The sequence below is a fragment of the Nelumbo nucifera genome, chromosome 6 (assembly GCF_055504915.1).
Source record: "Nelumbo nucifera cultivar China Antique chromosome 6, China Antique-T2T, whole genome shotgun sequence".
Taxonomy (NCBI): domain Eukaryota; kingdom Viridiplantae; phylum Streptophyta; class Magnoliopsida; order Proteales; family Nelumbonaceae; genus Nelumbo; species Nelumbo nucifera.
This window is the reverse complement of record NC_142654.1, coordinates 589,999-616,022: the sequence shown is the minus strand read 5'-3', so window position 1 is coordinate 616,022 and position 26,024 is coordinate 589,999. Positions and strand designations below refer to the sequence as shown.

The window sequence follows — 26,024 nt, the reverse complement described above, 5'->3', positions numbered from 1 at the left end:
AAGCCTGGTGCGTGTGGGCAAGCTATAGAGGAAGGGGAACAGTCGCAGGGGTGCCCCAAGTCTCGAAGCTTTCCTATTCAGGCTTCTAATTCAAATTTTTTTGAAGTTGGGTTGTTTAAAGAGGGTGGCCCGTCCTATGCTGACGTGGCTAAAAGGGGTAAGGTTCGAGTGTACTCAAAGTCATTGTCTGAACCGGCTTTAAGGAAGCCTGGGCCGAACGGGTCAATGGGTGAGCCTTCACGTGGGACGGGGCAGGCATCGGGTGGTTTTTTTAAAAGCCCACATGACAACTTAAGTCATCACGTGGGGCGGGGCAGGCATGGGGCGATGATAGATGGCAACATTCATCTATCATCGTCTAGGTCTCGCCCTCTCGACTGTGGAGGGGCTCAGATGGCGAGCAAGGCAGAAGAACGCCGTCCTCTGTGCTGGGTCCAACGGCCAGTCGTCGACGCGCAGAAACACAACGTTCTTGATCGCCCGAACCCACGCTATTTGAGAGTTAGAACAAAAGAGAAGGAAGAGGCTGACTAAGGTTGAATAAGCTGCGGCTCAGATTCTGACTATGATGAAAGATCGGAATCATGTGGGAGTTTAGGCAGTGCGGCAGACGAAGCTCTATCTGAAGAACAGAACAAGGATTCTTTCAGCCTGGATTGTTTGTTCATAGGGGATTCGGTGGGGGAGGGAAAGGAGGAGGGGGAGGAGCGGGTGAATGATCTTAACCCAAATTTGGCTGAGCCCTTCCCTAGTTCTAGCGCTTTGCAAGAGGCCGAAAAGGAGGTAGCTTGGGTCTTCTCAGAGTTGAACAAGGGTACCTCACAGAGAGGTACATATTTTGGGTACAGAAAGGGGTCTTTGTGTTGATACAGCGACAGGGATTTTCTTCCCCCAACTCAGGGAGACAGAGTGCTCTAATTTCTCAAAAAAGAAAGTGACTGCCACTCCTTCGCCTATGCTCTTTCCTCATATATCTGCCTCAGGTAAATCCCTCAACTCTATCAATTCAGTTTTGGCTACTGATGAGCGCTCTGTGTCCCTTGTTCCAGATTCTCTTCCCAACCAAAAGTCAGAAGCCCTTGGTCTGAAAGCCACAGTGCGTCTACGAGGGGGGGAAGTGGGTGAGAAAACTCGCAGAGAGACAAAAATATGGGAAATCATAGAGAGCCTTTTGGGTGAAGTGAAGAGGAAGGAAATGCAAAGAGGGAGCACGGAGGGGACAGAAAGGGCTGTTGTTGGAAGTAAAGTGAGAAGGAACGAGAAGTTTCCTAGGAGTGAGGAGAGTGCAACATTAGAAAAAGAGGAAACTAGTGGGGAAGAGTCAGTTGCAGAGTTTGTGAAAAAGTTGGGGTGCAAGCTGAAGAGCCCGAATGATCTAAAAGCCTACATGAAAAAAAAAAAGGATAGCAAGATGAAGAATAGAAAGTTGAGTGAAGTGGAGAGATTAAAAAGAGATATTGAGGGGGACAAGAAGTTTGAAGTGAAAGGGGATAGAAGAAAAGGGTCTAAATAGATCTTGGAGGAGTTAGGGTTAAGGCTAAGAGTTTTCAATGAGAATCCTAAGTTGGAATGTGAGGGGGTTAGGTAGCATTAGGAAGAGAGCAACAATTAAAGAGGTAATTAAGAAGTTTAATCCAGATGTGGTAATGCTTCAGGAGTCCAAAAGAATGGTTTTGATTGCAGATGGGCAAGGGGTGTCTGGAGTTCTAGGGGTAGGGATAAATTGTGGACTAAGATTGTGGCTAGCATTCATGGGCTGGAAGACAATGGCTGGGACCCTGGAATCTTGGCAAGGGCTTCAGCTGCTTCTCCTTGGAAATCCATTCACAATCTGCTTCCAATTTTCTCCCCTTGGATCAGGTATGGTCTAAACTCTGGTAACCAAATAAAATTCTAGGAACTTTGGGTCGGGGATTCTCCTCTGAATGACCAGTTTCCTTCCTTGTATGCTCTATCAGACTTGAAAAATGAACCCATATCTTCTTTATTGGTCCCTTCAACCTCCACTTCAGGCTTTGGATGGAACCTAGGCCTGTGTAGGGCAATTAGAGATACAGACATGGATAGCTTGGTAACTTTGCTAGCCTCCCTTGAGATTGTCTTCCTAAACCCTACTAAGGAAGACACCAGATTTTGGACCCCTTCTAGCCCTGGTACCTTTTCTTGTGTTTCATTCTTTGAAACCTTAACTCAGCCTCCTATCCCCTTTGGGTTGTCCTTTTCAGTTAAGGAAATTTGGAGCAGGCCTATTCCTCCTCGGGTTGGTTTTTTTTGTTGGGAAATTTTCTTGGAAAGAATCAACACTTTAGACTTACTTCAGAGAAAGAGACCCAACTATTGTCTAATTCCTAATAGATGTGCTCTTTGTAAAGCTATGGGGAATCTGGCTACCACCACATGGTCTCTTGTAAGGCTGCTAAAACTGTTTGGGAGTGGGTTTTCTCCCGTTTTGGGTGTTCTTGGTATCCCTCGGAGATTGTCCAAGGTTTGTTTACTCCTTTTTTCAGTTGGCCTAGGAAGCGAGGGAAGACTATGTGGAGGTGTATTAGGGCAGCGGTATGCTGGTCATTGTGGGAAGAAAGAAACTCACGCATTTTTTTCGACAAGGAAAGAACATTGGAATAATTGTTAGATCGAATCCTTTTAAGGGTTGTCCACTGGCTAAAATCTTTGGAGTTGTTTTCAGATTTTCCTGTGGATGGCTTGCTAAGAAACTGGAAAGAGATTGCTTCCAATGCTAGATGCAAGAGGACTCTTTGTCCGTTTTGGTCCCCTCCCCCCTCGGGCTTTATAAAGCTGAATTTTGATGGCAGCAGTGTAAGGAATCCAAGGCCCTCTGGGATTGGAGGAATCTTCAGGAATGAGAAAGGGATTGTTATTGCTTTATTCTCTGGCCCTATTGGAGAAGATGACTCTCTTAGGGCTGAGATCCTTGCAGCGCTTGAAGGAATTCGAAGAGCAAAGGAATTAAATATCAGTCGTTTGATCCTGAAAGGTGATTTGAAGGTGGTGGTTAGTTGGTTGAAGACAGAGGACAGTGGTTTGTGGAACTTTAACGATAAAAAAAAAAAAAAAAAAAACAGTTCTTATGGCTGGGTAGGGACATTGAGATTCAGTACAGCTGGGTGAAGAGGAGTGCCAACTCATTTGCGGATAGGTTGGCCAAGCAAGGAGTGAATAGGGAGTTTGTTTTTTGGGCTAGTTTTTAATCTCTTCTCTTTGCACTCCCTTTGTTTTCTGTTTTTTGGGAGCTAAGATATTTTATCTCCCCTTTTGTATCCATATTCCCTCTTTTCTTTTAATTTAATGAATCTAGTGTTATTGATAAAAAAAAAAAGATCTTGATGTTCCTATTGCTAAGAGAAAGGGTGTTAGATCCTGTACCACTAATCATCCTATCTCTCACTTTGTGTCCTATGACCATATTTCACCTTCATATCGTGCATTCCTCTCTTCTGTTGACAGTGTCCCTATTCCTAAGAATGTGACGAAAGCTTTATCCAAACCTAAATGGACAGATGCAATGAAGGAAGAAATTGATGCAGTACACAAAAATGGCACTTGGGAGTTGGTGGATCTTCCTGAAGGGAAGGAACCAGTGGGTTACAAGTGGGTGTTCACAGTGAAATACAAGGCTGATGGAACTATTGAAAGGTACAAGGCCAGACTAGTGGAAAAAAGTTTTACATAGGTATATGGAGTGGACAATGCAGAGACATTTGCTCTAGTAGCCAAGATGAACTCTATCAGGATTCTTCTTTCATTGATAACAAATCTTGATTGGGAACTTCACCAATTGGACATTAAAAATGCTTTCTTGAATGGTGACTTAGAAGATGAAGTGTACATGACCCAACCTCCAGGTTTTTGTGCCAAAGGTAGTGAACAGAAAGTGTGCAGGTTAAAAAAATCTTTATATGGGTTGAAACAATCACCTCGGGCCTGGTTTAGTAAGCTCCACTTAGCAGTTCAACAAATGGGGTTCAAACAATGTCAGTCAGACCACACTCTATTTGTGAAGAAAGGTGAAAGGAAAATTACAGCTTTAATTGTGTATGTGGATGACATAGTGATCACAAGAGATTGGGAGACTGAAATACATAAACTAAAAAAAATCTTAGCCACTCAATTTGAGGTGAAAGATCTAGGCCCCTTACGTTATTTCCTTGGAATTGAAATTGTCCGCTCTCACAAGGGCATCTTTATTTCCCAACGGAAATACGTACTAGATCTACTAGAAGATACAGGCAAGCTAGGGGTGAAACCAATTGACTCACCAATTGAACCTAACCATCAGCTGGGAGACAGTCAGGGAGAGTTCTTGAAAGATGTGAAGAAGTTTCAGAGACTTGTAGGGAGACTCTTGTATTTGTCTATGACCAGGCCTGATATTGCTTATGCAATGGGTGTCCTTAGTCAATTCATGCACAATCCTAGGACAACTCACTTTGAAGTTGTAGAGAGGATCCTTAGATACCTCAAGAAGTTTCCCGGAGCTGGTTTGTCGTTCCAAAACCATGGACATTTAAAGGTGGAAGTACATAATGATGCTAATTGGGCAGAGGCAGTTGATGACCGAAAGTCTACCAATGGGTATTGTGCCTTTGTAGGAGGAAATTTGGTCACATGGAGAAGTAAGAAGCAAAGTGTGGTGGCTAGATCCAATGCTGAAGCAGAATATAGAGCTATGTCTAATGGGTTTGCTGAAATCATGTGGATAAGAAACCTATTAGGTGAACTGGGTTTTGCAGTTAGCAACCCTATGTCACTCTATTGCAACAATAAAGCTGCTATCAACATTGTAGCTAATCCATTCCTCCATGATAGGACGAACACATTGAAGTGGACAAGCATTTTATTAAAGAAAAACTTGTGAATGGAGAAGTGCTCCATATGTCAGCTTAGAAAAACAACTTCCAGACATCTTCACCAAGGGTTATCATCATGTGTGGCATAATGATTTGTGTGACAAGTTGGGCATGATTGACATCTATGCTCCAACTTGAGGGGGAGGTGTTGAAATAGTTCATTTTATTTCTTGTCTATTAATTTTGTCTTGTTAGGGTCTGTTTGGTTGGTTAAAGCCTTTTTATTTTTTTTGATATTGTATTTCACTTTATAGTAGGGACACAAGGATCTTTTCCCTTTTTATTTTAGTCGCCCTATATATACTGATAGATGTTGGCACCGCTAGCACTGTTCTATTGTTGCCAGTCTTTCTTCTTCTCTTCTCTTCTCTCTTATTTTCAATCGGCTTTATTGCCAAGAATAATAAAGACAAGACTGACCTTTTACACAACACTATAGTTATTAATTAAAAGTTTGTAACAATTCGGTTGACTAATCAAAACTGAAGGATAAGAAAGCATAAGGCTTATTGTAGAATAAAGACAATCAAGAGAATAAGATAACACATAAACCTTTCCACCTAGAACGTCTCTTGCTTCCAATAATATAGGCATGTGACCTGCATCTGCTAGATACTTGGCAGTGGATAGACCTGCTAAACCTATGAGTAAATTAAAATGTAGATTTCAGAAATATAATCAAATAAGATCATCAAAATTTCTCCAAAGTAGATCAATTTCATCTGTATGTAGTATATACACTTGCTTAGTATAAGTACTTATAATCAAATAGAGATGTAAATAATGTAAGAATCTGAAAGAGAATATTAGATGAAAGACATGAAAATTGTTAAAAAATAAATAAAGAGATAATGGGGATAAAAGCTGTCAAGACATAGAAGAAATACCAAGAGAGCATATCCCATGTGATGGAATATGAAAAATGAGATAGAGAGATATGTTGTATTCGTCACAATTATGTCATTTTTTTGGTAATAAATAAAATGGAAATTTTAGCAAGAAAAACAAAAAACTACATCCAAGAAGGTGATATCAACCACTGGTACAATATCCACAATTCAAAAGAAAAAAGGAAACACAAAAGGTAACAACAACCACCAAATGTTCTAAACAATTATAACATCTTGTTTTGGTTTCAGTTTACTATGCAGTTGAAGATTTATTAATGGCTGGTTTATGGTTCAGTTAGCTGTGTTTAGTTATTGTAATTGCTGTTTTTTATATTTTTATTTTCCTTTTTGAGTTATGGGCTGTTAGGGGTAGAATGGTCCTTTAAGTGTTGGCAATTGATATATAATGTTTGTATCCAAATCTTGAAGAATATAAGAGAAGAAGTTTTGAAGAAAAAGTGGCAGAAGATTGTATCTTTCTGCCTGTGAGTGGTGTGGTAAGGCTACTTGTGGTGGTCTCCTTGAAAGACGAAGGAAGGCTAAGGGCAAAGGGTAGGCTAGAGGCTCTAATTGACAGAATGTCCCTCTCATTCTGAGTTAGGCCTCCTTTTATAGGGAGTGATCACGAGGTCCTAAAAGGAATGAGCTAAAAGTATTTGATTCCCATTTGGAAAGGGAATCTTAGATTCGGTGTCAATTGCCAGGGGAACACCGCTAAGGGTTCACCACACGTCTTATGAGATCTCTCAAGGACGAAGTTTCCTTTCATCTGAGGATTCTCATAACACATTGTACACTACTTTCTTTTGTGGGTCTCCTATACTGACGTGTCACGAATGATGTCATTACTAATCTTACGTATCTCTCTTAATTTGACTGGGCATCCTATCATGAATGACATTGATCAGTCATCATGTTTATTCGCTTGTCATTGATCTATGATGGCTGTGAGCTCATCGCAGGTCTGCGATGGCTATGAGCTCATCGCAAGCTTGCGATGGCTTTGTGCTCATCGCGGGCTTGAGATGGCCTTGTGCTCATCACAGATCCCTGATGACTTCGGGAGTGTCATTATCGCAGCTTTGAGTCTGCTGTAGGTTCGTGGTGAGTTCATCGCAAGCTCGTTTTGGGCTTTGAGCTCATCGCAGCTTTGTGTCGAGTCGTGGACTCGTCACGGGTGTCTCTGTGACATTGGTTTAGCACCTTCTACGCTATTGCGGTTGTAGTGATCAACATGTACCTACACTGCCCAAACCAAAATAGCTTTTATACTTGGGTTTAAAACATAGTAAAATTATAAAGAAGCCCTTAGAAGGGCAGTACAGTAAAAAAACAACATAACATAAGAGGCCCAGACTATTTATCTCATACAACACTCCCCCCAAAGTTATTGATATAGGATGGGTAGGGGTCCTACCAACTTTTTTTATCAATAGCTGGATCAGATTCATTAGATTAAAACAAAAAATACAAAGAGCAATAAAAAGGGCAGCCCAATGCATGAGGCTCCCGCTAATGTGGGGTTTGGGGAGGGACAGCTGTACGCAGCCTTACCCTACACATACAAAGAGGCTGTTTCCAAGATTTGAACCCTGGTCATCCAAGTCGCAATGGTGCAACCCAACCATTGTGCCAAGGCCCACCCTCATACAAAGAGCAATAAATGGAGGGATAAAACCTCTTAACTCTCCCTTAATAGATAAAAAAACATGCTTACAACAAAGCCGAAAATATTTGATTCCTCCTCCCACCCACCCTTGTTCATCCAACTTAGGATCTGGTGGTAGGTTTTGTGGGTTTTAATGAGAGCTGTGGATGATTAGGGATGATGAATATGTGGTAAAGCAAGTAGAATGCTTGTCATCAAAGAATGAGAATGAAATTAGAGAGAGAGAGAGAGAACTTTTGCTGTTAGGATAAACAGCACAGAGATAGATCACTTGGAAGAAGAAACAAGAGAGACGGGGAGAAGAGAAATTTTTGGCAACAACCAGAATTCACTAAACTAAACTTTATTTCTTCAAATTACTCTTTCTTGAACCCCAATTACAATGACTCTATTTATAGACTCAACTTACTAACTCGGATGTCCCTTTTCAGACTCCAATTTGGATTGGGAAATTGACCCAACAGATCTCATAATTGCTTTAAAATTAAGACAAATCCATAACTAACCCATTAGGACACTTAAATAAGGCCCCCAACTCCTAAACAACTCTAATAACAATTTCCTAATATCACTAAAACTACTTAATTTAAAGACATCAGAAATTACTAAAAATAGTAAACCGCGAGCTTGCTAAAATAGTGATTGCAATAATTACTATAAATAGTAAGTCCGAGAGTTACCATAAATAGTAATTTCGAAATATCAATGAAAATCTAAAAACAGAACCCTATTCTTAACCCACAACTAGAAAATTAAAAAAAAAAAAAAAAAACAGAAATAGTACCAATAACCTATAACACAAAAATAAATTTCGTTTGTTTCCCCATTAAGTATTTCCTGCTTCTGCTTTTGCATCAATTACCATTGATATTTATCACGTTCGGCTTGCCCCAACAATTCATGGAACCTAGCTTTCATCCATCCTTTAATGAACACATTTGCAAGTTGTCTCCAAAGGGCATGTAAGGAATACAAAGGCATTTCTTGAACAAAATGTTTGTCAAACTCAATGTGTTTCGGTCATGTTGAATACTTGAATAGGATTATTTGCTATATTGATTACTACTTGATTATCACAATAAAGCTTAAGAGGACTAGTAACTTTGACTCACAGTTCCTCCATCAGAATTTGAAGCCACAACAATTTTGTAGCACCATGGACCATAGCCCTATACTATGCCTCAGCATTGAATCTAGCCACAACAGTTTGTTTCTAACTCCTCAATGTAACTAGATTCCTATAATAGAGGTTTAGTACCCAGTTGTGGACTTTCTATAACTAATGAAACCTCCCCAATCTGCATAGGTATAAGCATCAATTTCCATTTTCTTTCTTGGACAAGTCTTTATGTATCAAAGATTCTTTGAACTGCTTTCATATGAGAATTTTTGGGAGCATGCATGAATTGACTCACAACACAGACTGCATATGCAATATTTTTTTTGAAAGATAAAAGAATATTTCATTAAAATTTTGATTACAGATGGCAGTAGGTGTTGAGACAACACCCAGAGCAACACAAGCCAAATACAACAAAAATAAGAAAGAAAAATGAAGAGGATGAAACAATCTCCAGAAATCTTCCAGCAAAATTAAAACTCCTAAACTACCTGACCGCCACCCTCCCAACACTTTGCCCAATGCCGACACCCCAACATTGAAACTTCTACTCAGTGATTTAAAAGGCGTGCCTCAGGCGGTAAAAGGATCATGGATTGGGTTCTCCATGGATTATTGGAAGATGAAGCTCGATCAAGGGAGACCATATCACTCTTCTTTGCGGTAAAAGGATCATGGATTGGGTTCTCATTCTCCCAGAGCTTGAAGGGGTTACAAAAGAAGATCTTGGTGTTGGTTGGATTTTGGAACATTCTTGAGTTGGCTTAAAAGCTGTCTTTTCTTGGCTTTTGTATTTTGTCTTTCTTCTTTGAGTGCCTATTTTTGCATCCTTTTGTATTTCTACTGATCCCTTATCACCCTCAGCTGTACTTTCCTTTTCTGTCAATAAATTTTATTTTTTATTTATTACCAAAAAAAGAGAATAAGAGTATTTAGGTATTTATGTTAGTAAGGATATGTTTGCCTTTTAACTTAAAAGGGTATTATTGTCTTTTGGAGGGGTGCCAGCCCAATGGATAGTTCTTTTCTCTTCTACCATTTGTTTCTCTATTCCCTTCTCGTTTTTCTTTTTTTTTTCAATTCTCTTCTAGTCTCTATTTCTGCACCTCTAAACAGGACACAGAAAATGCAAAGATTTGCAACTGATAAAATGCAAAGAAAGCCAAGAAAAAAGTTTCACTTTTACCTGCACCAACAATTACAACTTGTAATGGTTTGTTTGGACGGGGAGAAGTACGAAAGGATGAAGATAAGTAAGCAGCTTCTAAGAAATTAACAGTATTCTCAAGTTCTGGTCTTGGATAATCCATGCAAACAACCTGCATCATAAAAATAATGGTTTTATCTCTTTTCCTTATGTTTTCATGCAAATCTTCCATAAATATAAATAAAACTATAAATGCAGCAATAGCAAACCTGCAAGGGGCCAATATGCTTCCTTGGCCTTCTCAAATGATATCCCATGAAAACACTCCTTCCAAAGGCTAATGGATTGTTGTAAGTGAAAATAGAAGAGAATCTATAACCTCGAGTTGAATGCAACTTCCACAGATTTGTTCCATTAGCTTTCCCAATTGGATTGATAGCAGAAGCATATCCAGTTATAGTCATTTTCACCAACCAACTTGATTCTCTGATTTACGATTTCACCACAATTACACACACCGTATAATTAACTCCCACACTGATGAAGCTGTAGAATAGCCATAACAATGGAAAATTAGACTTTCTTTTCCTGTAAGTGTGAAGTCAATCTATGATTGATCAAGCTTTAGCACCATTACAAAAACCAAAAATGAGATACCAGAAAAAATAAAATCAAGTCACTTCAATCAAAGAAAGTGTAAGCTAAGCTCTGATCACTTGAAAAGACTATTAATAATTATCTGCAACAAAAAAAATACCGTTAAGGATAACTATGCAACTATTCAATGACCAAATAAATCCTGTGAAAAATCATGTGAATGTAAAATGCAACAAGCTAGTTCTGGAAAACTAAATTGTTGTTTATACTGAAGAGCAGAGGTTATGACATGAAACAAGTAAAATAGAGAACCAATTTGGGTCTATGCTAGGGAGATTAACCATGGAAACTATATTTCTTTTGAGACGACTGATAGAAAAGTTTAGAGAGAAGAGTCTCCATATGGTGTCATTGACCTAGAAAAAGCATATGATAGAGTCCTCATAGAGATAATATGGTGGGTCTTGGAGGAGTCTCCAATAAGTATATAGACCTAATTAAGGATATGTATGAGAATGCAATAATCAATGCTAGAACACCTGTGGGAGAGTCATCAGATTTTGCGGTTACAATAGGTCTTTACCAAGTTTTAGCACTCATCCCTAATTTATTTGTATTGATCATAGATGAATTAATTGGACATATTCAAGAGGACGTCCCATGGTGTATGTTGTAGTCGAATAGGACTACAATCAGTCTTAGGTTTAATGTGCAATTAACAAAGAAAGATTGAGAAGAGAGAAGAAGATAAGAAAAGATAAGAGGAGAAGAAGAATTCAAGAGATTTAAGAAAAGAGAGTCAGTCAACTGTTGCCCCACTCTTACAATTTATATTAATTCTCAAATAAAAGTAAAAGGGCTGAATTACCCTTACTGCTTACATGGCAAAATAATAAAAAGAAACTAATAGCTATAAACTGAAATAAACTACCAACTAACAACTGAAATAACTAACTGCTAACTACAGTCATATCAGCACAGTGGGGACCACATCAGTGTTCTCTACACTCCCCCTCAAGTTGGGAATAGATGTTTGTCATTCCCAACTTGTATAAATCTGTTTCTAACTTCTTCTTTGAAACAGCCTTGGTGAGAAGGTCAGCAAGCTGCATGTTGGAGGTGATATATGGAAGGCACACTTCTTGAGAGGCAACCCTTTCTCTAATAAAATATCGGTCCACTTCAATATGCTTAGTTCTGTCATGTTATACTGGATTATGGGCTATATTAATAGCAGCCTGATTATCACAGTACAGCTACCCAACTCCTCAAATAGTGATTTCAACCTTAGTATTTCAGCCACATCGTTTGCCATGGACATATATTTAGCTTCAGCACTAGAAGAAGAAACAACATTTTGTTTCTTACTCCTCCAAGAGACAAGATTACCTCCTACAAAAGCACAATATCCAGAAGTAGACCTTCTATCAACAAGACACCCAGCCCAATTAGCATCTTTGTAAACTTCTATCTTCATGTGATCATTATCCTTGAATAGTACACCTCTGCCTGGACATCTCTTCAAATATGCCAATATCCTCTCAACTGCAAGTAGGTGAGTAGTTCTAGGAGAGTGCATATACTGACTAACAACACCGACTGCATAGCTGATGTCCAATCGTGTGAGACAAAGATAGAAGAGTTTTCTAACTAACCGTTGGAACATAGATTTATCTTCAAGGGGCTCTCCACCTTCTGCACTGATCTTGTGATTTTGTTCAATAGGTGAATCAGCAGGCGCAACACCCAGTTTTCCTGTCTCTTCCAACAAATCAAGAACATACTTTCTTTGAGAAACAACCGGTTCCGGGGGACTGTTTTAGTCCATACAAGGCTTTATTCAACCAGCAAACCTTCTTTCTTATTTCTGCACTATAAAATCCAAGAGGCGTTTTTAACAACTGGTTTATTTCTGCACTATAAACTTTTGAAGAGCATGTAAACTTCTTCTTGCAAGTCTCCATTGAGGAAGGTGTTTTTAACATCTATCTGAAACAAAGGACAGGAGTAACTGGCTGCAAGAGATAATAAAACTCTGATAGTGGCCATCTTTGCTACTAGTGCAAAAGTCTCCAAGTAGTCTATACCATATGTCTGAGTAAATCCCTTTGCAACTAATCGGGCCTTATACCTTTCAATGGAACCATAAGCATTATGCTTTACAGTAAACACCCATTTGCATCCAACCGGTTTCTTCCCTTTAGGTTGATCAACTAGTTCCCAGGTATTGTTTCTCATAAGGGCATCCATTTCTACCTTCATTGCATCCTTCCACTCAGGAACTGACAAGGCTTCTTGCACTGTTCTAGGAATGGGAATATCAGCAATGGATGCAAGAAAGGACTTGTAAGAAGGAGACAGATGATCATAAGACAAGAACTGTGAAATACAATGGATTGTGGATGAGGTGCAACAGCATTTGCCTTTACAGACTGCAATGGGGAGGTCAAGGTCATTCAATGGAGGTGAGGGCTCAACAAAAGGTGGTGAAGGCTCAACAGTGGAAGGTATCTCATCTGTAATAGAAGAAAAAGAAACTGTGGTACCTGGACCTGGATCCACAGAAGGAATTGGGACTGGCCTAGACTGCTAATGACCGAAATCAACCTGCCTCCACTGTCTGTAATAGACTCTCAAATCCCGGCACCTCTAACAACCCTCCCCATTACACCCCTCTTCACTCAATGGGATAGGTAAAGGAACTTCTGATGAGTTAACCCCAACCTCACTACTCTCCCCCTGAGAAGAAACCCTAGGATGATAAGTTACATCCTCAAAGAAAGTGACATCCATAGAGACAAATCTCCTCCCAGAAGTATGTTCATAACAACAATATCCCTTTTGAGTTTGTGCATAACCAAGGAACATACATTTTGAAGCTTTAGGATCAAATTTGGAACGGTGAGGACCAAGAGTCTGAACAAAGCATGTACAACCAAAGGTTTTAAGAGGAACGGTAAACAGCTTTTTATCAGGATATAAAAGAGTGAATGGAGGTTTCATGTCAAGAACTTGTGAAGGAATTTGGTTGATGAGATATACAGCTGTAAGAATGGCATCTCCCCAAAAACGTATAGGCACATTGGAGTTAAACATGATGCTTCCAGCCACCTCCAATATGTGCTTATTCTTTCTCTCAGCAACCCCGTTTTGTTGAGGTGTACGAGGACAAGTACTCTGATGGATAATCCCATGGTCAAGAAAATATGAGGCTAGTGGTTTTGCGAAGGTAAGAGAAGGACTACTGAGGGAGCAGCTAGTGTAGGATTGCCCTGGGCTGGGTTGTAATCTGTAACAAGTTGCTTTTTGTTTAGTTGTTTTTGTTTTGTTTTCTGTATTGAGGATCCCCTTCATGAGCTATTGTACTTTTTGGTTGGGTGTGTGCTTTCTTAGCAGCTGGGCAGAGTTAATGAAATTTTTGTTGCTAATAAAAAATGTTGTTTATGTAATTAGGGGTCGTTATGTCTTTTCATCTTATTTTAATTCACCCTAATATAATAATGAGTGGGGTAGCCGTCCACTCTAACTTTTTGCTCTCATATTGTGTCTCTTCTCCTCTTGACTTTTTGTCTATCAAACCTACACATGAAATCATTTGTAGAGATGCAGAGCAATAACTTTTGTTGTTAGTTATTTATTGTGGTCCCCACTGCTGCTGTTAGTTAGTTTTATATTTGTTGTTAGGATGTTGTTAGCAAAGTTAGTTTATTAGTTATTTTGTTATTTGCCTATGTAAACAGTAGGGACTTAAATGTAATTATCATCTTTTAATGTTATTATAAATAGATGAGTGGGGTGGCAGATATAGCCTATCACTCTTTCTTCCATCTTTCTCTTCTCTCTTCTTTCTTCCTCTTTCTTCTTCTTCTCTCTTCGCCAGTTTTCTTTCTTTTAAATCTGCATCAAGAATTGGACTGATCACAGTCCAGAATTGTCTACTTGGTATCAGCAAGATCTAGGGCTTCTCATGTTAGTCTAATCCAGCCAACCACATGAGAATTGCCTAAGACTGGAAGTTTAGAAAGATCATTCCTTTCAGCTGATTCTTGGAGGTTACCAGAAGTTTTTAGCAGTTGTCCAAAGATTGGAGAATGTTCTTGGTAATCAAGAAGAATCAGAAAAGGTTAAAGGGATCAAGATTAGGTTTTGATCAAGATTGAAGGTGGCAATCAGAATTTTCTGGGTAAATTTTCATCTCTTCTTGAGGCCAGCAGCAGTAAGAGATAAGTTGGACTTATCTAGAAGGGGCGGCTGAGCTTCCTTTATTTTCTCAGTTTTTTTCTAGGGCTTATTCTTAACCCTACGACGAGTTTTGACTGTGAGCCTTATTTAGAGGGTGCGGCTGAAAAAAATCTGACTTTGAACCTTTTTGGAGGGTGTGGCTGAGAAAAACCTGACTGTGAATCTGTTTTGGAGGGTGCGGCTGAGAATTGTTGTTGTTCTCACAAGGTTTTCTCCAAGTGTCCTTAACCCTAAGATCAGACCTGATCTTTGACTGGTTCCTAAACCTGTTTTATCATTTAAAATTGTTTTCTGAGTGAATTCTAGACTTGTTTTCAGCCTCCAAATCTGTTTTTGAGGAATCCCTTTACTGAGAACTGGTTTCTCTTGGTAAACCTACTACAGAAATGGCAGGAGCTGAGTTTAAGACTCAAGGGGAAGGTTTTTTGGGGACTGGAAACATGGGGGAAAACAATTTTCTGATTTCAGTTTACTTTTCAACTTTGAAATCATTATGGCGTGAAATTGACCATCTAGAAACTATTGAGTGGGAGAATCAGAATGATGCACAAACCTATTAAAAACAAGTTCAGACCAATAGGGTTTTTGAATTCCTAGCTGGTCTGAATTCAAATTATCATATTGTGAGACAACAATTACTCACAAGGGAGAGTGTGACCTTATCTCAAGCCTATTCTTTAGTGCATAGTGAGGAAAGTAAGAGAAAGGTAATGTTGCAGTTTCAGCCCATGGAATCAGCCTTGACAGCCGTAAAACCGAAATTTGGGGGTGACAAGGAAAGGGACACAAAGGATGATAAGAAGGACCTAGTTTGTGACCACTGTAAGAAGCCAAAGCACACTAAGGATACTTATTGGAAACTTTATCCTCATTTAATGCCAGCAAAGATCAGAAATAAAAGGGGGAATGCCAATATGGCTATGACTACTGATGGTGCTTCATCTTCCAGCACAAGAACCACATCCCTAGACACTTTAGTCGTTGTCCGGGCTGCTCTGACTCAGTTAGAAAGTGAAGTTTGTACTTCAGCTCTGTCATCTCAGCCACCAATTACTCCCACCTGGCATTTGCTCATTCAGGTACATGGGCATCAGCATATCATGTTTCAAGCCTAGGTAATAATGGACATTGTTGGGTCATAGATTCAGGTGCATCTAACCACATGATAGGTTTATCTTCTCTGTTTACTACTTATTGCTTATCCTCTGGAAGAGATAGAGTATCCATTGCTGATGGGATCTCTTGTTCCCATTTTTGGGAAGGGAGACACTAGATTATCGGATGCCATCTCCTTGTCCTCAGTTTTCATGTTCCTAAACTTAGTACTAACCTAATGTCAGTTAGTGACATCACTAAAAATCAAAACTGTTCAGTGACTTTTTTCCCTAATCGATGTGTTTTTCAGGATCTAGAGACAAGGAAGGTGATTGGAATTAGCCGTGAGACGAATAGAATCTAACTGATTGGAGGGTGTCTACATGGAGAAGATAAAGAAGTTGAAAGGCCATTTGTTTCTCAGTCTGTGAGTCAAATTATGCTTTGGCATAATAGGTTGGGTCATTTGTCTTTTAAGTCTTTAAGAAGTCTATTTCCTAGTTTATTTGAGTTAGTCCAGATGTCTAGTTTAAAATGTGAAAGTTGTCAACTACAGGTTCTCTAGAGTGTTCCATGTCTAATTGGCCTTTAACCTACTTGGGTCTTCCGTTAGGAGCTAACCCAAAAAAAAAGTCGATTATGGTATCCAATTGTGGAAAAGTTTGAAAAGAGGCTGGCTGCTTGGAAAAAAAGTTACATTTCGATAGGGGGTAGAGTGACCTTGATAAGGGCGACACTTGCTAGTCTTCTGGTTTATTTTCTTTCTGTATTCAAGATACCCTCAAGGGAAGCCAAGAAGCTAGAAAAGGTAATGAGGGATTTCTTGTGGGAGCCAGGGGAAGAGAAGAAGGATCATTTGATTAGGTGGGAGATAGTCAGCAAGAGTAAGGAAGAAGGGTGATTAGGATTGGGAAATCTATTTCTTAAGAATGAAGCTCTACTAGGGAAGTGGCTTTGGAGATGGCTGTTAGAGAGAGAGAGGTTGTGGCACAAGGTGGTGAATAGTATTCATGGCTGTTTGCAGAACGGTTGGGATGTTGGGGTATCTCGACAGGTGACTCTTGCAACACCCTGGAAGGCCATTCACGGAATTCTACCCCATTTTCTCAATATGGTCAGGTATGATGTTAATTTTGGACACAATGTTCTTTTTTTGGAAGACATTTGGGTGGGCAACCAACCTCTTAAAGACCTTTTTCCCTCTCTTTACTCTCTTTCCCTTTATAAGGAAGAGTCGGTTTCCAGTTTTATTTCCTACTCAAATTCTTCCGTGGCCCTAAACTAGGATTTTGGTTTCTGTAGAGGGTTATGTGATGATGAAAGTGCTTGTGTTTCAGTTTTATTGTCTTCACTTGAGTCTATTTGTTTAGATCCCCTCAAACCTGACACAAGAATTTGGACCCCTAACCCGAAAGGTTTTTTCACTTGCTCCTCTTTCTTCAAGTCCCTTTGTTCCACTTCTACACCTCAGAATTTCCCAATTAAAGAATTTTGGACTAGGCCCATTCCCCCAAAGATTGTTGTTTTGTGTTGAGAAGTTTATTATGGTAAGATTAACACCTTTGAAAACCTACAAAAGAGAAGATCAAATTGGTGCTTATCCCCTAATTGGTGTGTTCTTTGTAAATCTCAAAATGAGGACTGTCACCATTTACTAATCTCTTGCTCCTTTACTACAACTTTATGGAATTGGATTCTTACGTTATTTGAGTGTAGGTGGAACCTGCCATCTGATGCTAGCTTGTTGTTTAGTCCGTCTATTTTTGAATGGCACACAAAGAGAGGGAGAATTATGTGGAAGTGCATAAGAGCAGCTTTGTTGTGGACAGTTTGAGAAAAGGAACACCAGAATCTTTTGTGAAAAAGAAAGAAGTTTCTCGGAAGTTAAAGAACGTATTTTGACAAGGGCAATTCAGTGGCTGAAAACTCTAAAGATCTTTAATGCATACTCTTTTGATGACCTATGGAGAAGCTGGTTAGCAGTGGCTAATACTTCTACCAGGAAGGACAGACATGGGGTTGAATGGATGCCACCAGAGGAGGAGTTTATCAACCTGAACTTTGATGGAAGTAGCCAAGGAAATCCAGGACCTTCAGGCTTAGGAGGAGTGCTGAGAAACAAAGATAGTAACATTATATCTTTGTACTCAAGTCCTGTGGGTGTGGGAGACTCTTTAAGGGCCAAATTACTTGCTGTTGCACAAGGAATCCAGCTTGCAAATCAGCTAGGCATAGAGCATCTGATTATTGAAGGGGATTCCCAAGTGAGAGTGGGTTGGCTTAAGGATCTGAACACTGTAATTTGGGGTTTTAGAGATCTTCTCAAAAAGGTTAAATGGTTAACAAGGAATATGACAATCAGAGTTCAGTGGGTAGGCAGATCAGCAAACTCATTGGTTGATTCACTTGCAAAACAAGGGGTTCTCCGAGATACTTTATTTTGGGCTTCAGTGTAATTTCTTTTGTACTTATAATTCTGTAACTAGCTTTAAAGGAAAGGTCACATCTCGTGCTTTTCCTCGGGTTGCAATAATGAGGATGGGGTTAATACTTTTGGGGCTGTTCCTTACCTATTCCATTGGGTGATGAGGGCTGCAATAGTGAGGGTGGTCAGAGGGATCAGGAGTTGAGAGTCTATCACAGGCGATGCAGGCAGGTTGATCCCGGTCATCAGCAGTTCAAGCCAGCTCCAACCTCTTCTATGGCTTCAAATCCAGGTATTACAGTCCCAGGGCCCATAGAGACTCCTTCCACTGTTGCCACTTCACCTCCTACAAACGACCTTGACCTTCCCATTGTCGCCCATAAAGGGAAACGGCATTGCACCACATCTACAGCCCACTGCATTTCCCAGTTTTTATCCTATTATCGCCTATCTCCCTCCTACAGGTCCTATCTTACTTCCGTTGCCAATGTCCCTATTCCAAGAACAGTGCAAGAAGCCCTATCAGTCCCGGAGTGGAAAGGTGCAATGCAAGTTAAAATGGATGCCCTATTGAAGAATAATACCTGGGAGCTAGTTGATCTGCCCAAAGGAAAGAAACCAGTTGGATGCATATGGGTATTTACTGTGAAGCACAATGCGGATGGCTCCATTGAGAGGTACAAAGCTCGGCTAGTTGCAAAAGGGTTCACCCAGACTAATGGTATAGATTACTTGGAGACCTTTGCCCTGGTAGCCAAGATGACCACCATTCGAGTTCTATTATCTCTTACAGCAAGCCACACTTGGCCTTTGTACCAAATGGACGTTAAAAATGTTTTTCTGAATGGAGACCTACAGGAAGAGGTTTACATGCAGTTGTCTCCTAGATTCTATGATACAGAGACAAGTAAGAAGGTCTATCGGCTCAATAAGGCATTGTATGGTTTGAAGCAGTCACCTAGAGCTTGGTTTGATAGATTCAGACTAGCCCTTGGGAAGTTCGGTTATGTACAGGCCCAGTCAAATCATACACTGTTCATCAAGAGGGTGGAGTCCTCTCTGACACTACTTGCAGTATATGTTGATGATATTGTGGTGATAGGAAATGATAGCCATGAGATTGAGTCCCTCAAACAGCTCCTTCATCAAGAGTTTGAGGTGAAAGATCTTGGTGCACTACGGTATTTTTTGGGTATTGAGGTTGCTAGATCTAAACAGGGGATCTGTCTCTCAGAGGAAATATGTTCTAAATCCGTTGGCGGAAATTGGAAAGTTAGGTGTCAAGCATGCAGATACACCCATTGAACAGAACCACAGGATTAGTGCAGAGAGTGGGGAGCCTCTTGAAGACAAAGTTATGTTCCAGCGATTAGTGGGAAAGCTCCTATATCTCTACCTCACTCGGCCAGATATCAATTATGCAGTTAGTGTTGTCAGCCAGTACATGCATTCTCCTAGAACCACGCACCTTCTTGCAGCAGAAAGAATATTAGCATATTTGAAGAGATGCCCGAGTAGAGGTATACTGTTCAAGAACAATGACCACATGAAGGTGGAGGTCTATACGGATGTCGATTGGACTGGGAGTGTTGATGACAGAAGGTCTACCTCTGAATATTGTGCCTTTGTGGGAGGTAACCTTGTCTCTTGGAGGAGTAAAAAACAGAGCGTTGTCTCTCGATCTAGTGCTGAAGCTGAATACAGGTCAATGGCTAACGGAGTGGCTGAAATTCTATGGCTGAGATCACTACTTGAGGAATTGGGTATTGTAGAGAAGATGGGCCGAATGGCCCATAGACTGTCATTTCATGTTATGTTATGTTTCTCTCTGTTGTGGGCCTTATTCTGGGCCCATACTCTGAAATGTTCTGTTTTTGTATTTTCCTGCCCACTCAAGGGCCTCTCTGTAATTTGTCAAAGATTAACTTATTAATAAGATGTTTAGAGTGTTAGAGAGAGGTTATGTTCGAACCTCTTACTCTCTAATGCTCATTGCCGCCAGCTCTCTCTTCTCTTCCTCTCTTGTTTGTTTATTTTCTGGTTTACATCTAATTTCAAACGGTTCCATACATCAAGTGGACTGTTTTTCAACTTGGTATCAGAACAGGCCCATTGGTGTGTCCCTCGTGTGGTTCTAGTTCAGCCAACTGCATGAGGAGGTTCTAGGGCTGAAAGTTTACAGTCATCCGCCTGGTTCTTGGAAGTCATTGGAGGGTGCCCAAGTTTCTATACACTTGGAGAAGGGTTCAGTGACCAGGAAGAATCAGAGAGCAAGTTGTTTGGCCTGATTTGAAATCAGAGAAAAAGAATTTCGAAGTTATCTCAAAGAACAAGTGTTCGGCCTGGTTTATAGTTCAAACCAGAGACTCTCTTACTATAAGTTTTTTCTCAGTCCTTTGCTGGGTTATTTTTTGTTGTTTGGGAGGACTGTTAAAGCATTCAAAGCCCACCTCCATTCGTCCCACTGTTGATGGACTGATTCTACTCAGAAATTTCTGGGTTGTTTTGGAAGTGCTATTCGGCTGATTATTGGACTGCCAAGCTGCTGAAACTGATCTAAACTAAGTGGTACTAGTCTCATCTTCATCCCAGCCTCTTCTTGGACCTATACTGAACACTTTGAAGTGGTTTCTTCTAGTTAACAGTAGGCTGTAACTACTGCACATTGAGTGTTCGACGAAAGGTCTCTTAAGGACTGTGGCCTTTTTTTCTTCTCTTTGGGACAACGGCTGTTGGGAACCTGAAATACCTTGTGATTGGAGGTTTGTTGGGTGTCCTTTGAAGGCTGAAACAATATAGAAAGAACTACCACCGAACTGGACTATCATAGTTATCAAGTTTGAACTGATTCTGTGAGCTAGTTGTTGTTGCCTATTCAGCTCAAACTAAACTCATCAAGACCCCCAGTACTTTGGGAAACCTATTGAAAATCCTAATTGGAGCCATTACATGATGGATTTCTCAAGCCTTGAAAACAAGAATGCTGCTGGATATGGACAGATTTTGGGAACCCCATCCGATTCTATGTTGGCTATAACTACAGTTAAACTTGATGGGACCAACTACTTGGCTTGGTCACAATCAGTGAAAATCCATATTTGTAGCAAAGGAAAATGGGGTTTTATTTCTGGGAGCAAGAAAGCTCCTCCAGAGAATGATCCATCTTATGAGAGATGGGTGCAAGAAAACTACACAGTGATTGGGTGGCTTGTGAACTCAATGCAGCCACAGATTAGTCAGCATTATTTGTGGATGAACTCGACTAAAAAAATCTGGGATAGTGTTGCAGAAACTTACTCCCAGAAGTTGAATGTTGCCAGAGCCTACAAACTAATAAGTGATGTGAAGAATCTAAGAAAGAGGGAGAAGTCACTTGCAGCATACTTCTCAACCCTAAAATCTCTATGGCAAGAGATTGATTTGATAGAGGTTGTGACATGGGATACCCCTAAGGATGCTGAAACATACAGGAAATTGATTGAAAGGAATAGGGTCTTTGAGTTCTTGACAGGGCTGAATTCTGAATACGACATTACAAAGCAAAACATCTTGTCCAAGGAAGATGTTTCATTGTCTCAAGCATATGCTTTGGTTAGCAGTGAAGAAAGTAGGAGGCAAGTGCAAGTTCAAGGAGTCAGTACCAATGATCATTTTGCAAATATGGGAATTAAGCCCAAAGGGGTTACAGGAGCTCCCAGTGGCACAGGAAAGAAGGAGGTGGTGTGTGAATATTGCAAGAAGCCGAAACACACCAAGGACAAGTGCTAGAAATTGCATCCCAGTCTTGTCCCTACCCGATTCCAGAAGAAGAATGATAGTAGAAAGGCAGGAAGTGCACATACAGCCACAAGTACAGATACAGAGGTTGAGTCTGCCAGTGCACAATTGGCAGCCATGAAAGCTGAATATGAAAAGTTTGGAAAGATGATCAGCCAGCTTGAAAGTGTAACTTCATCATCCAACCCTTCTGTAAGTCCAGCCACCACCGCATTTGCTCACTCAGGTATAAGGGCTTCTACTAACCATGCATCCACCTTAGGTAATCCCAAGACCCCTTGGATCATTGACTCAGGTGCTTCTGATCACATGACCAACCTTTCCACTTTGTTTGTGTCATATGATTTGCTTCCTGGTCGTAACAAAATCACCTTAGCCGATGGTTCTCTTACCCCTATTTCTGGCAAGGGAACTGTCAAGCCTACAGACTCTTTACTCTTATCTTTCACTCTTCATGTACCTAAGTTAAATACCAACTTGTTATCTGTAAGTAGCTTGACCAAGTCATTGAATTATTGTGTAACCTTTTTCCCTTCTCACTGTGTGTTTTAGGACCTGAAGTCTCGGAAGGTGATTGGGAGTGGCCATGAAGCGAATGGAATATACTTGCTCGACACCCCTGGCCAATGCTTTGATCATCCCAAGAATGTTGCTTTTGGTTCTACTTCTTCAGATTCTGTCAGTCAAATTATGTTGAGTCATTGTCGGTTGGATCATTTACCTTTTTCTGCTTTAAGTCATTTGCTTCCCAAACTGTTTAAGGGAGTCAGTGTGTCTAGTCTCAATTGTGAATCATGTCAGTTGTCAAAGCATTGTAGAAAAAATTACCCTGTGAGCAATAAAAGATCTTCTTTTCCTTTTCATATTATACACTCTGATGTGTGGGGGCCTTACCACTTATCCTCTATGGGGGGTTACAGATATTTTATCCTGTTTATTGATGACTTTTCTAGATTCACTTGGATATACTTAATGAAATCCCGAGATGAAGTCCGGAGACTTGTGAGGCAATTTCATGAGTTTGTTTTAACTCAATTTGATACCAGAATTAAGGTTTTCAGATCTGCCAATCAAAAGAATATTTTGAGAAGAGTTTATCCTTGTATCTCTCTGACATGGGGGTTATTCACCAAAGCTCCTGTGTTAGAACCCCTGAACAAAATGGAGTTGCTGAGAGGAAAAATAGACGTATTGTTGAAGTTGCAAGGAGCCTTTTATTTGCCTCACATGTTCCCACAAGATTTTGGGGTGATGCTGTACTTACTGCTACCTATCTCATAAACCGTAATGCCATCCAGGGTTTTAGGGTTTAAATCCCCCTTCAGTCTTCTTCATCCAGACAAGGATCTCTTCCCAATTCCTCTTCGTGTGTTTGGCTGTACCTGTTATGTTCACATTCCAAGTTGGGTTCGGAGGGAGTGTTTGGGTCCCAACAGTGTAACTAAAGTATTATGGTTGAAGTCCTTATTTGAGGAACTGGGAATTACTTATGAGAAACCCTTGATGCTATACTGTGATAATCAGGCTGCTATTAGCATTGCTCACAATCCAGTACAGCATGATAGAACTAAACATATTGAGGTGGATCGACACTTTACCAAAGAGAGAGTTGCCTCCCAAGAAGTGTGTCTTCCATATATTGCCTTTGATATGCAGCTTTCTGATCTCTTCACCAAGGCAATTACAAAAGCTAAGTTGGAAACAGATTTACACAAGTTGGGAATGATAAACATCTATTCCCATCTTGAGAGGGAGTGTAGAGATGCAGAGCAATAACTTTTGTTGTTAGTTATTTATTGTGGTCCCCACTACTGCTGTTAGTTAGTTTTATATTTATTGTTAGGTTGTTGTTAGGATGTTGTTAGCAAAGTTAGCTTAATAGTTATTTTGTTATTTGCCTATGTAAACAGTAGGGACTTAAATGTAATTATCATCTTTTAATGTTATTATAAATAGATGAGTGAGGCGGCAGATATAGCCTATCACTCTTTCTCCCATCTTTCTCTTCTCTCTTCTTTCTTCCTCTTTCTTCTTCTCTCTTCGCCAGTTTTCTTTCTTTTAAATCTGCATCAAGAATTGGACTGATCACAGTCCAGAATTGTCTACTGTATCAAAGCAGAAATCTTGACTGATCCAATAGACTTTCTCCATATTTTCTCTTTTTTTTCTGGTTTGAGAAGCTACAAAAAAAAAGGAAAGGGGGCAGATCTAACCTTCTTGGATCTTCTTGGACTAATCAAAGGTAGGCTTTTTCTCTTCCTTTCATTCTTTTGGAGTTTTCTAGGTTCTCTTCTCAACTGCAGGTGTGTACCTGCATGCTTTTGGGTTTCTAGAGTACTAAGGTATCCCTATTGTGCTAAGCTGTGATGTATATGTGCTGATAGTGACTGATGGTGTGACTGTTGTGTGATTCTGATACTTGGAGAATTTTGGGCATGCAGAAGAAAACTCGTTTGATCTAGGAAGCTTGTGAAACCTGGTTATTCTCTATTTATTGATCTGTTATTGTTTTTAGGGGGGTTTCTCCCTGGACAGACCTGAGAGCTTGAGAAATAGTGGGTCGGCTGGCAAGTGGTGTGTGGTCATTCGGTTGCTAGTTGTTGAGGATATTCAGGTGTGTTGGGTTCTGTTATACTGCTTAGTTACCTTGTTTGGTGATTATTGTGGCTGATGCCAGTACTCTTCTTATGAAGAATAAGCTCTCTTTTGTGACTTGGGGAGATGGCAAGTGAAGATACAGCTACATCATCTGTTATAGGAATCCAATTTACTAGCAACAATAGTGCAGATAACATGTATAGCCCTACTTCCATACATCCCCAAATGGTTCAAACTATCTTGAATGAGCCAAAAGTCTTGAGGTTTTTTGTTGATGGGAGAGGAAAGACAAGTTACTTAACTGGAAGTATTACTGAACCCAATTGAACCTGCTATACCAAACATGAATTTGAACATTGAAGCTGAATCATTTATGCGGTGCTGATGTGACAGCAACTTAACTTGAAATGGGAACACAACCAAATACCCTCTGAGTTATCTACCTTCAATTTTAAGTTTCCCTGTTACAAGAAAATCAATAACTATACATGTCAAAAAGAAGAGGGTTCAGTATGTCTCAGGGGGAGACAGATTGACAGCCTAAATCTTCCAACAACTGAATTTACAACATAAATAGCTTCAAAAACAAAGTTAACTGCTCACCTTCAGTTTTTTAATGCACAGCAAAATATATAAAAAACATTCGCTTGTATCCAGCAGCATATATTTCATAAGGTCTAAGACAATCAATTGACACCTTAAATGTTCTAACAACGGAATTCACAGCAAACATAACTTAATTGACATCTTAAGCTTCTAATAAGGGGATTCACGACGAGCCTAGTTTCAAATCAATTGACATCTTAAGGGTACAACAACTGAATTCTCAACATAACCAATTTCAAGTGCGCACCGTGAAGGCTTGAATTCAGATTGATTTTTTAAGCATAATCAACTAAAATCTCGAAACCTATCTCTTCAGCTCAACTTTAAGCCTTTTTAAATCTTACAACTAAATTCTTCAAAACAAACAACAAACACGATTTCAATTACACCAAAATGTTTCCAGCTTTTTCTTTCTTTTCGACATAATTAACTCGGAACTCCAGAACTTATCACTTGAACTAAACCAGAATAAACCCAAACGAAGTTATAATGAGAAAGAAACGCAAATAGATAAATAACAAATACCGGTTGCAAAAGGCCTCAAGAACTCAAAATAAAAAAGAATTTGAACTTTCTTTTCTCGGAGATTGAATCAAGTCAAGGTTCTTACCTTCAGCAGAATAAATGGAGAACCAAACAAAATGATTTTTTCAGTGAGAGACAGATAAAGTGATAACGAATTTACAATGCATAGAAAACTAACAAAAAGAAGCGAAGTGAGTAGGTGACGATCAGACGGGCGGTAAGGGCTTGAGAGTGAGCCAGCGTGTTAATTACTTATGGTTTTAGAATGCTAAGCACGAGTGACTTACAGGGGCGCCTAATCCCATTTCCTATTGTATGACGATGAGCACTCCATCATCCTGTTGCCGAATCGGGATTTGCTCCTTACACCTCACACCGAGTTTATTCTCGATTTTAGCCGCGGTAGGACACTGTCCGGTTCGGAACTGTTCCTCAAAAAGCGCGCCTCACCTTAATCTGATGCGA

General features: G+C 40.0%; 1 protein-coding gene across 14 annotated transcripts in view; it reads right to left on the bottom strand.

Annotated features, from left to right (window-relative positions):
• The window catches only part of PDS3 (phytoene desaturase 3), a 163,389-nt gene extending 137,365 nt beyond the window's left edge, over positions 1–26,024 (bottom strand). Inside the window, exons 1-6 of one of the 14 annotated variants that reach the window (XM_088889557.1) lie at positions 25,847–25,985; positions 24,731–24,889; positions 10,352–10,433; positions 9,964–10,240; positions 9,734–9,866; positions 5,421–5,509 (exon numbers count right to left, since the gene is read on the bottom strand). In XM_088889557.1, coding sequence (XP_088745683.1) covers positions 5,421–5,509; positions 9,734–9,866; positions 9,964–10,158 — 417 coding nt within the window. In that variant the 5' untranslated portion in view covers positions 10,159–10,240; positions 10,352–10,433; positions 24,731–24,889; positions 25,847–25,985. The other 13 variants (XM_088889556.1, XM_088889553.1, XM_088889552.1 and 10 more) reach the window with 13 other exon arrangements.